General features: G+C 56.2%; 2 protein-coding genes across 4 annotated transcripts in view; one reads left to right on the top strand and one right to left on the bottom strand.

The window, feature by feature from the left end:
• Window positions 1-62: 62 nt before the first annotated feature.
• Window positions 63-11,089, top strand: Slc22a12 (solute carrier family 22 member 12). 3 transcript variants are annotated; one of them, XM_045155663.1, is made up of 11 exons: window positions 63-80; window positions 563-1,250; window positions 2,009-2,112; window positions 2,728-2,882; window positions 2,961-3,129; window positions 5,177-5,300; window positions 5,463-5,578; window positions 6,158-6,372; window positions 6,788-6,896; window positions 7,123-7,326; window positions 7,849-11,089. In XM_045155663.1, exons 2-11 carry the CDS (start codon window positions 849-851, stop codon window positions 7,910-7,912), a joined length of 1,662 nt encoding a protein of 553 aa, XP_045011598.1. In that variant the 5' UTR covers window positions 63-80; window positions 563-848; the 3' UTR covers window positions 7,913-11,089. The 3 variants fall into 3 exon arrangements, with proteins under 3 accessions (XP_045011598.1, XP_045011592.1, XP_004656682.1); XM_045155657.1 differs by lacking the exon at window positions 63-80 and adding an exon at window positions 116-256; XM_004656625.2 differs by lacking the exon at window positions 63-80 and having other exon boundaries at window positions 530-1,250.
• Nrxn2 (neurexin 2) overlaps window positions 10,946-13,650 on the bottom strand; it is a 122,546-nt gene continuing 119,841 nt past the window's right edge. The window contains 1 exon segment of the mRNA XM_004656616.2: window positions 10,946-12,906. Within this exon segment, the coding sequence (XP_004656673.1) occupies window positions 12,020-12,906 (887 nt within the window). The 3' untranslated portion in view covers window positions 10,946-12,019.

Below are 13,650 nucleotides of genomic sequence, written 5' to 3'. Positions count from 1 at the left end.
GAAGCTTCCTCAGCTGCTGTAGACTGGAAGTTGATAGGGTCAAACCACAGCACTGGCACAGTGCCCTACCAAGCAGGCAGGTACGCTAAGAGGTGGGGGTTGGCACCCTAACATTCCTAGTACCAGGAGCTGATCTTACCAAGACCCAACAAAGACCAGGCCCATGGAGAGATGGCTTAGAGATAAAGGTGCTTGCCTGCAGAGACAAAGGACCTAGGTTCGATTCTCCAGGACCCACATAAGCCAGCTGCACAAGGTGGTACATGTGTCTGGAGTGTGTTTGCAGGGCCTGGAGGTCCTGGCATGCCCATTCTCTCTCTCTCTCTCCCAGCCTCTGTCTCTCTCTCTCTCTTTCTCAAATAAATATTTTTTTTAAAGACCTGGCCCACAGCAGGCAGTGGGTGGGGAAGTTCCTGGAGTTTTTGTTGTTTTTCATTTATGGTGTCCTCAGAGCAGGGTTAAACTTTGAAATGATTACTAAACCCTCTTCCATTAAGTGGTTCTTGGTCACACTTTAATTCCAGTTCAGGTAACTCCAGTCTCTGCCCTCCCACCTTCCCAGATTCATTTCTTTCTGGACGCCCGGACCAGATGCATTGCTGAGAAAGGCCAATGGCAGCCTGCACAGCACAGGGCTCCAGGTCTCAGTGGGAGCCTCCTTTGGAGATAGCCCCTGGGTGGACGCCAGAGATTCCAGCCTTTACTGGGTGAAGCCACTGAGCCTGACATGCTCGTGAGGAGGTGGTGTGGGTGCCGCTGTGGGAGAAGCAGGCTCTTCGACTTGGCTTCGTGGTCCTGGGCCCGGCTCTGTGAGGTGGGCCCTTCTGCTAGGGCCCCAAGTGGGCTCCATGGCATTTTCTGAACTCCTAGACCAAGTTGGGGACCTGGGAAGATTCCAGGTCCTCCAGACAGTGGCCCTGGTGCTCCCCATTATGTGGGTCACCTCTCAGAATATGCTGGACAACTTTTCAGCTGCTGTACCAAGCCACCGCTGCTGGGTGCCCCTCCTGGACAATATCACCACCCAGGCAAGTGTACCCGGGGACCTGAGTCCTGATGCCCTCCTGGCTATCTCTATCCCACTGGGTCCCAATCAGCGGCCCCACCAGTGCCGCCGCTTCCGTCAACCGCAGTGGCAGCTCCTGGACCCCAATGTCACAGCTGCCAACTGGAGCGAGCCTGCAACAGAGCCATGCGTGGACGGCTGGGTCTATGACCGAAGTATCTTCACATCCACCATCGTGACCACGGTAATGGCCCCAATGCCCTCTCCACATTCTGGTACCTGGGAGGTCAAAGTCACAAACACAGTCTACAGGACTTAAAATGATCCAGTCATGGGGAGAAACTCACCTCCCCGGGGCCTCCTCACTCTGTGGACCACGTAGTCACACGGAGGGATTGGGCAGCAGCAATCACACTGCAATGCTGGGCATGGTGGCATGCCCCTGCTTTCCTAGCACTTGGGAAGCCAAGGAAAGACAAGTTTGAGGCCAGCCTGGGCTACACAGTGAAGAAAGTCTACAATGACTTGTGTGGCACCCCTGTGCCCGCATACCCACTGGATTCGCCCACTCGGGCCTGCTGGCACAGCTGTGACTGCTCATGGGGCTCAGTGGCACACAGGACCCAAAAAAGCCTCTGTGCCTTTCAGGAGAGCCGTAAGGAAAAGCTGGGCCAGTGGGGAAGGGCAGCTATGCCAGCAAGCAGGAAGGAGCCTGGGTAAGGAAGAGGTGCTAAGTGACATCTAGCTAGGGAGGGCCAAGGGGTGTCCACTGCCTTGTGGCTGAGACAGGGAGAGAGCAGGTGAGGCGATAGAGGGTTTGACCTTTGACCCACTGGCTAACAGAAAGCCATAGGTGGAGTTAGGGAAGAGTGACATGACAGCCCGTGACCAAGTTACACCCTGGGGGCCCTCTGTGCCACACTCAACTCCTCTCTACCTCCCGCGGCCCCCTCCTGCCTGGCGGGACCTCCTCATCTCAGTTCTCTCCCCATCTCCCTCCAGTGGGACCTGGTGTGTGACTCCCAGGCCCTGAAGCCCATGGCCCAGTCCATCTTCCTGGCCGGGATCCTGGTGGGAGCCGCAGTATGTGGCCCCACCTCCGATAGGTGAGTACCCCACCCCCACCCCAATCCAGTCAAACTCTGCTAAGCGAGCTTTGAGCATTCTCTGGGCCAAGGGTTCACTGACTTCACGCCGGGGTTATGGAAGGCCGGTTTCTCAGCCCATAGTCACTGCTCAAACCTATGTGGCCGCATGCCTGTCTTCAGCTGAATGTCCCCAGTGATGGGGAACTCATTGGCTGCTGAGCTTTTTTTTTAATATTTATTTATATTTATATTTATTTATTTGAGAGAGAGAGAAAATGGGCACACCAGGGCCTCTAGCCACTGCAAACGAGCTCCAGACGCATGCACCACCTTGTGCATCAGGCTTACATAGGTCCTGGGGGAATCAAACGTGGGTCCTTAGGCTTCGCAAGCAAGCACCTTAACCACTGAGCCATCTCTCCGATGCTGAGCTTTTGTTCTGCTTGGACCCCGGGAGCCTGAACTCACGTTCATAAGCTCTCATGAGTGGATAAGGGCGACCTATCCTGAGTGTGGTCTTGTGCCTTCCCCAGCTCCATGGGCTGGCATAAGGTGGCTCTCAGTGGTCCAGATCGTCACGGCTGACCTGTGGCATGCCACAGACTGGCCATCTTCCTGGTATGTCTACCACAGGTTTGGGCGCAGGATGGTGCTGACCTGGAGCTACCTTCAGGTGGCTGTGTCGGGCATGGCGGCTGCCTTCATCCCCACCTTCCCCCTCTACTGCCTGTTCCGTTTCCTGGTGGCCTTCGCCGTGGCGGGCATCATGATGAACACAGGCACTCTCTGTGAGAACCCAGACGGGTACCGGGCTGGGGAGGCTGCGCACAGGTATGACAGGACTGACCTAGTTGGTCTCCCTGCAGTGATGGAGTGGACATCAGCACAGACTCGCCCCTGGATGATGACCTTGAACTCCATGGGGTTCAGCTTCGGCCAGGTCCTCACGGGTGCCGTGGCCTACGGTGTGCGCCGCTGGTCACTGTTGCAGCTTACAGTCTCTGCCCCCTTCTTCCTTTGGTTTGTGTACTCATGGTGGGTGTCGCACCCCATTTCCCCTCCTTGAAAGAGGCTCTGCCCACTCGTGGTAGTCAGTGTGGGAGCGTCTCCTTTCCCTGGGTATCTCTCTAATGAGGTCAGAGACCAGGGCCACCTGCACTGGAGGAGAGCCACGAGAGCCCAAGATGCTCACCCATTGCGGTCCATTGCTGGACTCATGCTCACCGACCCAGGCACCACCTCTCTGTGGTTGCACACGGCACAAGAGGGTCGCAGTCTGCACTCGCTCCTTCAGGGAGTTCCCAGCAGCTAGAAACTCTAGCTCCTTCCCCTGCATCTCTGCTCCACCCTGGCCCTGTGTGGCCTCTAGGCCCAGGTCTCCAACTGGCTGTCTGTATGCTGCCTCCTTATGGGACATCTCCTTGCACCCACTCCTCCCACGACTCCCTCCTTGGGGAGGGAGCAGCCCTTGCCTTCCACATCCTGACAGCAAGCAGTCATGATACCCGTCTCTCACACTGCATCTCCAGGCCAACAGGTCCCTGGAAATCATCAACTCTATCTTCACTTTCACCGCCTCCCCTCTCCCATCCAGGAAACCTCTGCTGGCTCGGGCTTCTGTGAGGGGGAGGCAGGTGGTTCCTCTCAGGAACTGTTCACAGCTGAGGGAGGAATCATGTGTGGCTTGGGGGGCCCTTCATGAACACAAGCCTAGAGGCAGTAGTGATGCAGCATGGTGGGAATCATGGGCTGAGGAGACTGGGCGGCCTGGATGGGACCGTGCAGGGGGCTGGGGCTGAGGCAGTGACAGCCCTGTTAGTGCCAGGCAACCTACCTTGACGTGGGGTGAATGAGACACAGTCAGTAGGGACAGCTGGGCACAAAGGGTCAGAGACAATAGGGATTGGCAGTCGACGAGGTGACGGAGGGTACTGGTGATGTCATAGAAACTGCTCCTGGCCTGAGCCCTGGGCAAGGGGTGAGGAAACTGTCCGCAGCAGGAAGATGACACAATCTCGAGGGGACAGGGGGAACATGTGGGCACAGAGAGGTGTCAGGATGTTGGAGGACTCTGGCAGTCACGGTGGTCCTGTAGAATAGTGAAGGAGCTTATTGTACCCAGGTCTACTTAGGCCAACTTCATGGGTGAGACAGAGGAGGAGCTATGGGGCAGGAAGGCAGTAAAAAGGGGACCACAGAGTCCCCACCTCCTCCCAGCAACTGGTTCAAAGATAAAACACAGGCCTGAGCCTGACCTTTAATCCCAGCATTTGGGAGGTAGAGGTAGGAAGATGGCTGTAAATTCAAAGCCAGCCTGAGACTACAGAGTGAATTCCAGGTCAGCCTGAGCTAGAGTGAAACCCTATCTCGAAAAACAACAACAACAAAAAAGGCTGGTGTGGTGGCATGCATGTTTAATCCCAGTACTCAGGAGGCAGAGGTAGGAGGACTGCAGTGAGCTCAAGGCCGCCCTGAAACTACATAATGAATTCCAGGTCAGCCTGGGCTAAAATGAGACCCTGCCTTGAAAAAAAAAACACAAGTCCTCATCCCAGGAAGGAGGGAGACAGTGGAGCCACCTGCTAAGGCAGGTGGTTGGTTTATTTTTATTTTTGTTTTTTTATTTTTTGCGTGTGTGTGGTGTTCATGTGTGTCTGCATATGCACATGTGTGTGTCTCTGGAGGCCAGAGTTTGACATTAGGTATCGTCCTCAACTTCTTCTCTTTTTCTGAGGCAGCATGTCAGTCTTGAGCCCAGAGCCCACCAATTCAGCTGGTCTAGCTAGCCAGTTTGCCTCCGAGAGTCCCAGTCTCTGCCTTACTGGGATTGCGGGGTTCACAGATGCCCACCACACCCACCTGGCATTTATGGGAGTGCCAACACTGCCCAGCCATCTTTCCGGCCCCAGATGTCTTAATGGCATGGCTGCACACACATGCCACAGAGCCCTTTACTGACACCTGGGACTTGTGGGTGTCCACTTCCTTGGACAGAGGGGACAGAGGGGCAGGGAGGCTGCTGCAGGCCAGGCTACGGGGAAAACAGGCAGTGACTGTCCCCTCCCATACCCCTGCATTCCAGGTGGCTCCCAGAATCTGCACGCTGGCTCCTCACTATGGGCAAGCTAGATCGGGGCCTTCAGGAACTACAGAGGGTGGCAGCCATCAATAGGAAGAGGACAGCGGGGGACACACTAACCATGGAGGTGAGGTGGTGCTGGGCCCTCCCTCAAGCCTGTCTCCTTAGACTCTCCCCCTGGCCTTGCATAGCAGCCCCTTGGGAGACAGAATGAGGGCCCAGCTCCTGAAGGAGGACCTGTGGGTCCCCAGCGTCAGCAGCGCCCACCCCCACCCCACCCCACCCCCAGGCCTTGCTGTCAGCCATGCGGGCAGAGCTGAGCGGAGACCAGGCTCCTGCCAGGGTGAGTTTGCTGTTCCGCACACCTGCTCTGCGCCTCCGGACCTGCGTCTCCATGCTGTGCTGGTAAGTGCCCTTCTACTCCAAGACACCAAGAGCCCAGCCTCCACCCCTGGCTGCCAACCACAAGGGAGCCTGCTGTCAGCGATGCCAGCAGCTGGCTGGATGCACCCCCAAGACAGGTCTTCCCGACTATCATCAAGACCCCAGCAGGAGGAACAGGTGGCTAGAAGAAAGCTGAGTGAGGAAGATTCGGGACAAAGGTGCTGGGCAAGTTAGAGAAGCAAACCAGACATGAGGCAATCCAGACAGCCACAGACAGCCTTGCCCACCTTGTTTAGAGGCACCATAGATGGGGAGATGGTAAGCTATTGTCCTAGCCCAGGAGCCCAGGCCACCCAGTTTGGACCCATGGAAGTTATGGACAGAGTGCCTCTTCAGTGGAAGCTTGAGCTACATGGAATACCATCCCAGACAAGGCACCCAAACAGAGAGGGACAGAGAAATACCCAGCGCCACCAGCCTCTATCCCAGCACCTTCCACCGAACAAACCTAAGGAACGCGGCACTGGCAGGGAGGTCTGGGCAAGGCCTTCTGAGCAAGGGCAGCTGTCCCAGGCCTACTCCGTCCCCGCTCACGCCCAGGTTCGCTTTCGGCTTCACATTCTACGGCCTGGCCCTGAACCTACAGACTCTGGGAAGCAACATCTTCCTGCTCCAGGTGCTCATCGGGGTGGTCGACCTCCCGGTCAAGATGAGCAGCCTGCTGCTGCTCAACCGCTTGGGCCGGCGCCTCTCGCAGGCCGGGTTCCTGGTGCTGCCTGGACTCTGCATCCTGGCCAACATGCTGGTGCCCCAAGGTGAGCCTCAGCCCGACCAGGCATGAGCGTGAACACCCAGGGGAGACAAGATTGCAGCCGACCAAGGCTTCCCCACCCTTGGGGCCAGAGCCAGGAACAGAGGGTGTGGGACCAGAGAAGAAGCCACTTAAGAAGGCGGCTGCTGAGAAGGCAGGGTACTGGGTGGAGCAATGGGAGAGGGCATGGAGAAAGCTATAGAGTTAACATGAGAACTCAGTGACATACTGGAGCAGGAGGGAAGTCTGGTTCAGAGGCATGGAGAGGGGAGCAGTTGGCTGGGGGGTGGTATGTGGCCAGAGGTCACAGTGTAGGATGTGTGATAGATTTATAGATATTTGGCCACACAGGCCTGGAAAGAGAAGCTCTGGGACTAGAGCCTCCATCCGACCTCTGCTGACCCCGTCTCCATTCACAGAGATGGGGCTCCTACGTTCAGCCCTGGCAGTGCTGGGGCTGGGATCGCTGGGAGCCGCCTTCACCTGCGTCACCATCTTCAGTGGTGAGCTTTTCCCCACAGTGCTCAGGTGAGACAGACTGTCCCTGGGCTCAAGGAGTGGGCACTGTAGCATGCAACGGGGGGGGGGGGGACTTCCAGATCTTCCCTCCCCCCAAGTCTCCCTCCCATGTGGTCTCAGGTCTGCTGAGCTATGTCCCTACCCACCTTGACTTGCCTGGCCTCCCTGGACCAAGTAGGGTTGGGCCAGGTGAGACCATCAAGAGTACCTCTGATAAGGACATGTGTCCAAACAGGATGACAGCAGTGGGTTTGGGCCAGATGGCAGGCCGAGGGGGAGCCATTCTGGGGCCTCTGGTGCAGTTGCTGGACACCCACGGCCGCTGGCTGCCACTGCTGGTGTATGGGACCGTGCCATTGCTCAGTGGCCTGGCAGCATTGCTCCTACCTGAGACCCAGAACTTGCCACTGCCCGACACCATCCAAGACGTACAGAACCAGTGAGTGGCTCGGCCCTGGGACCATCCCTTCTTTCCCTCACTCGTCTCTCCAGATATGCCCAAAGTTGAGTGGCCTAGGCATCAACCCCCTCACTAGATTGGGAAAAGTAGAGACCCAGGGAGGGGTAAGATTGGCCCAGAGTTACACCGCACATCTGGAAGAGTGGAGACTCAGGCTGACAGGGCAGTCGTATGTCCTCTGTCCTTCATTCCACCATGTAGAGAGACAGACAAATGGCCCAGTTCTCCCCAGGTCACTTTGAGAGAGGCCAAAGGGAAGGAGGCCATTTGTCAGGGGAGGTCCTGGGATGTGATCGGTATTGTCGGGGGTTCTCAAAGTCCCAAAGTTCTGCCATTAAAACCAGGAGGCTGACAGGGCTGACACCACCCCACACACCTGATGTGCTCAGGAAACTCACACCTGAGGCCCTATCAGGCTCCCCAGTCCTCAGATGGACATGGATCAAAGGTCAGAGGTCACCCTGTACCCCAGGGACACCCTCCTCTGTTTTTCCTGAACAGGGCAGTAAAGAAGGTGACACATATCATACCAGGGAGCACCATCATGAAATCTACACGGTTCTAGCCTCCCAGGGAGCTGTGATGGGACCAGCAGAGGAGAGGGAGAAGAGGAGGAGGAGGAGTAAGGGAAGGAGGAGGAAAAGGAAGCAGAAGATTGGAGAAAGAGGAGGGGGGAAGAGAAGAAGGGATAATGAAGAAGGAGGAAGGAAGAAGAAAAGGGAGAAGAAAGAAGAGGAAGACGGTTTCTTCTGTCCTCAGAGTCAGCTGAGGGAGAGGGCTCCATTTTGAGGAGTCTCTGGGCTGCTTCCCGCTAACACAGAAGGGGTAAAGAGAAAGCTTGATTGGAGGAGGCTGCCTCCACACTGTCATCCCCCTGCGGCTGCACAGCAATGAGAGGCCTGAGGTTGCGGATACCTAGTGTTCACTGCCCCATCTGTCCACCTGCCCCAAGGCTCAGAACTACCCCCTGTGTGCAGGGGCACCGATGAAGCTAGTGACACCCTGACCCAAGCTTGGAACCATACCTCTGTCCCCAACCACCTGCCAGCAGAGAAGTCCCTGAGAACCACTGGTTCCATGGCCTCATGTCTTAGTTTATACATCGAGCTACCCAGAGGGACATGGGATTGGGGAAAGAGAAAAAAAAAAAAAATGGGAATCGATGACTAGTGACCCCCTCACTCTTCCAAGGCTGGGGAGAGGACTGGGGACTCCTGGCCGGGTGGACTTCCCCGGGCTGGCTTTCTAGCACTCTGGGCCAGGCGGAGGGATGCCATTTCCAGCCTTGTCATGGGCCAGGCACCATGCTAGGCTTCTCAGAGGACCATCTCATATCATCCCTCTCTGAACCTTCTCGCAGCTGCAGTTCAAAGAAACAGCCCATGACACAATCAGGATACAAGACCTGGCCTCTAGTCTCCTGAGCCCAGCTCTAGCCTCACCATCTGGGCTTTCTAAAACACTTGCAGGGGTCCATTTCTCTCAGAACAAATCAGGGCCCTTCAGGGTGTCCCAGTACTGCTCATGCGAGAGGCAGCGCAGTGTTTCACAGGGGACACACAGTACCTGGTAGGCCCCCATCAACTTCACTGCCTGGGGCCACACTCATCAGCCTCTATATCCATATGTGGCCACTCCCAGGCACCTCAACACGGAGCCAACACACACACACACACAGAGAGAGAGAGAGAGAGAGTGAGAGAGAGGGAGAGAGAGAGACTGGCAGGAAACTGCAATCCTTTGCCTAAGAGACAATCCACCAGCTGTTTTAACAGCTGCAAGCCCCTGGGCCTCTGCGGGGGAGGGGGCACCCCTTACATCCTTTGGCCTCTTGTTAGCGAGACCTCTGAGGGCAGGACAGAGGTAAGGATCATGTCTGAACAGAAATCTCGGAACAAACTTGTCTGCCTGCTGCCCCACTCAGGCCCCCCAATTCACTAAGACAAGTCAGAACTGTGCCTCTACCCACAGTAGCCAGAATCTGATGCCTGGGAGACATCACCATGCCCTGCATGGCTGCGGGTATGAACTCAGCAGCCACCCAACGGGAGGCCTCCAATTGGCCACACCCATTTTGTCATGTCCATTACAGGGGCTCCTAACCTTAAAGCTTTTGGGAACACTCCACAAAAGAGCCTGTGACCACCTGGTTATCTCATCCACATGGGAGCAGAGTCCTTGGGCAGCCAGACTCTAGGATGGGGGCTTGTGACCCCTTTTATCCATTCTCCTGACCCCAGCCAGGCCTACAGCGCACCCTATAAGATGTGTGTGGAGGAGGAGCACTGAGCACTACAGTCTGTTTTTCCACCACCAGAAGACCTCTGCACAAGACAAACTGATGCCCCTTCCCTGGGAGCTTGGGCAGCTGAGCAGATCTTCTAGGTCCAAGGATATGAGTCAGAATTTACCGTAAGCATCTTCCCTGAGCCCCTCTCCTTTGTGCCCAAGAGGGAATCATCTGACATACCCCAGCAAGGTCGCCTCAGGAGCCTGGATGCCTGGAATTTCAGCCACCTCCAGATGGCATTTGGGCCTCTCCTGGGGTCACTGCTCAACAAGCCAGACGCCAAGGAACCCTGCTCAGACCCAAGTGCTACATTCCACCTTTAATACACGGGAAGGACATTGAGACTGAAAGGCAGGTGACTGTCTCTTATATGGGACAGTAAATTGAGTCATTAGGCAAATCCATAAATCCTTCCTCTTACAACCAAGCCCTTTAGTGACAGGAACTTTTAACTTCCTTGTTCTAATATGGAAGATGGTTTCCTGATTACATAGCAACCAGAAGGACAGAAGCCATCCTTCCAACTCCAGGACTATACCCTACCTCCTGTGGGGGCGGGGAGGGAGGGACACTCTTAACAGCTACTAGAGGAAAGACATTCCTTCCCTTCTTGTCACATAGGAACTCCTGCTGCTAGTTTTCTTTTAATGGTAATGAGAGGAGGACCACCTAAGAGAAAGCTTGTGCTCTGGCAGACAACAGTGATAAAAGACTAGGGATAAGGTCAAGGCCAGCCATGGCCAGGATGCCCCGGTAGTACTGACCCACATCTGTGCCTCTCCAAACTCCCTCAGGTAGGCCAGCGTGGTGACCTGAGGATCTGAAACTGTGAGGGGCAAGTGGACAAGCAGGGCTGGAGCCTGGTGGGTTCAGGAGGCCAGGTCCATGAGAATCCACAGCTAGAATCGGGGGCCCAGGAAGCAGAGCCCCGAGAGGGAGCCAACGTGCACAGTGCAAAAAGTGCAGAAGCAAACGTGCTGGGGGAGGCAGGCTGTCCCCACCCCAGACGTGCAGACAAAGATGTCTCCTGAGAAACTGAGATCATGCAGCCCCAGCCAGAGACCAACCATTCCTCTGCAAGCCTGGAGTGTTTCCTACCCTCAGCTTCACCCAGTAAGAACTTGGGGGTTAGGATTGGGGGGAGGGAGGATCTAGGCCACCTTCCCCAGGAGTCCAAAGCTATACTCAGCTCAGAAGTTTGTGGGCAATTTACTGGTTCTCATGGGCCCCCACTTGGGGCCTGACCCCAGCCCAAAGCAAGACCAGGGGACTAAAAGCACCCAGCCCCGAACAAACTGCACAGGACTGTTGGAATTTGGAAAGTTTTGTTTTCTTTTCCCACACATTTCCGGGTTTGGGGTGTTTTCCAAGACTCAGACACATTTGTTAACAAAGAGAAAAAAAAAACCTGGGGGAGCAGGGAGCCTATAGGCCAAGAGATGACTCCAGCCATCCACAGACACCACCTCACTCCCTCCCTTCCCTGCACCTGTGCTCAGCAGGTGCCACAGGCCACTGCTCTGGTATCTTGATTAATTGTTTTTAATATATATCTGCATTTGCCTTTCCCCTCCCCCCACCCCCCACCCCACTCCTCCAGCAGCTTCCCTTCAATGCACATCGCCCGGCAGTACACACAACAGGCCTTCACCAAGCCTGAGCCCCTTCCCTGGGTGGTCCCAATCCAGCACCTCTCCTGGTGAGGGAGTTGGGACACTGGGGGACAACCCCACCGTCCAGCCCCAGCCACTCACTGGGCCTCTCTGGGCCCACCCTCCCACCCTTCTCCCATTGACTCTGGAACCCCAAAGGGAGGAAAGGGAGAAGCCAGATACAAAAAAAAAGAGAGAGAGAGAGACAGAGAAAAGGAAGAAGTGGAGAAGGAAGGAGGGTAGGGGACAGAGACAGACAGCAATCCTGGGCTAGGGTCTGAAGGGATAGGAAGGAAGGAAGGCAGGAGGGACAGATGGAAGAATAAATTGAGGAAAATAAGTGGACGTGTAGTGGACACTTTACAAAATCCCCAGCCTTCCTTCCCTCCCAACCCCACCAAAATAAAACTAACCCCCTTAAAAAAATAAATCAACCCGGGGCTGTGAGCGCAAGCTCATGCCCTGCTTGGTAGGCGCAGAGCCAGAGAGGGACAAACAGCCCCAGGGCCGACAGTGCCGGGCTGTGGACAGCAGTTGGAAGGGGACGAGCACGGGGTTATTCCTTTTCTTTTTTTTTTTTCTTTTTTTTGCGTTTCCTCTTCGTGGGAGAAGCCTGAGGCAGCCAGGGAGAGGGTCCTCAGGCCCCCCCTGCAGGGAAAGAGGGCCGCACCCTCCTCCCGGACCCTCCCGGGAGGGGCAGCTGGCAGTGGGGTGCGGTGCCAGAGGGGGCTCAGACGTAATATTCCTTGTCTTTGTTCTTCTTGGCCTTGCTGGGTGTCTTAGGGGCGGCGGGGGCCTTCTCTTTGACCACCGCCCCATTGCTCTGGGCCGAGTTACTGATGTAGTTCCGGCTCTGGTCCACCTGGTAGGAGCCCTCGTCGCGGTTGCGGTACTTGTACATGGCGTAGAGGAGGATGAGGATGCAGAGCGCCGCCGCCGCCACGATGCCCACCACCATGCCGGTGGTGCTGCTGGACTCGCGGATCACCTCCACCGCGCCCGGCGGGCCGCGCTCCCCGGGCCCCGTGGGGTTGGCTGTGGGCAGATGGGGGAAGCCGGGCGCCGAGGTCACGCCGGGGCGCAAGGGAGGTGGCCTCCGCGGCTCGAAGGACGTGGGGACCCCGGGCCCCAGGGGCGGGTTCTCCAACAAGGGCTGTAGCGGGTCTCGGTGGTTCATTTTGCCCGCTGGCAGGTTGGGGGCCAGGGCGGAGGGGGCGAGCAGCACCCCAGGGGCGCCCGTGGCCCCATCTGTCCTGAGGTTGGGCCGGGGAGCAGGTTTACGGGGTGACAGGAGGGTGGTGCGGTCCGTGACCAGGGGAAAGGTGGTGTAAAAGTCCTCGTCGTCCGTGGGGGGGAGGCTGGAGTCAAAGACCTCCCCGGAGGCAAAGCCCGAGGCCTCGATGGGCTCCTCGCAGTCGCTGTCGTCCCGCTCCGACTGGCACGGGCCCCCGGAGGGCGGGCGGCGCGCGGCGGGCGGGGGCAGGGTGTCTTGGGTGGCGCCCACGCCCGTGAGAAAGGGGTAGAAGGTGGGGGGCGGGGGCACGAAGGGGGACCGGGTGGCCACGGGAGGGGGGTCTAAGGAGTCCTCCGTGATAATGGGCAATATTAACTCTCCTCCTAGAACAAGAAAGAGAAGAGAGAAGGCAGGGCGTCAGCGAGGGTCGGGGCGCCGGCGGCCGGTACAGAGAGAGAAACAACAGCCTCACACCCAAATCGGTTGCAATCGGCTTTGGCGGAGACTAGAGCGGGCCGGGCCCGCCCGCCAGCCGGCCGCAGCCTGCGCTTTAAGCGGGCAGCGGCTGGGATGCCCTGGGCACCCCCCCACGCGCGGGCTCTGTGACTCTCTGGGTTTTGCTCTTTCGTTTTGTCTTAAGAAACCAAAAAAGGAACGGAAAGGAAAGGAAATTGAAAAGAAACGGAAAAATAAAAAAACAAAACAAAGAAACTTCTACTGGTTTAAGGTTTTAAACAGATACAACAGCAGCATTTAAACAAACCTAACAACAACATCTTTTAGGGTTTTTTTTCTATATTTTTCTTTTTTTTTCTCTTTTTTTGTTTTTTTTTTTTTTTAAAAAAGAAGATAGCATACCACGGAATTCAGGCAACTTACATCAACAAATAGGCCGTGTGATTTTAGCATGAAGAAAAAAATTACAAACAGAGCTGTGTAAGCGGGTTCTCCCGGAAAAAAAATAAGAAAAAACAACTTTTCCGTACCACGTTTTCTATCTGTTTGGTATCTCCCTCCCTCACTTGGCTCACCCTGGACAGCCTGCTTCCTCCAGAATGCTCTCTCTCCTCCCTCTCTCGAGCCCTCTCCCCATCATTAAACACAAGGCTGACATCTGCACCGTGCAA

Source organism: Jaculus jaculus, chromosome 1 (assembly GCF_020740685.1).
Source record: "Jaculus jaculus isolate mJacJac1 chromosome 1, mJacJac1.mat.Y.cur, whole genome shotgun sequence".
NCBI lineage: Eukaryota > Metazoa > Chordata > Mammalia > Rodentia > Dipodidae > Jaculus > Jaculus jaculus.
Note: the sequence above shows the minus strand (reverse complement) of the source record. Positions and strands in the feature narration are given on the sequence as shown.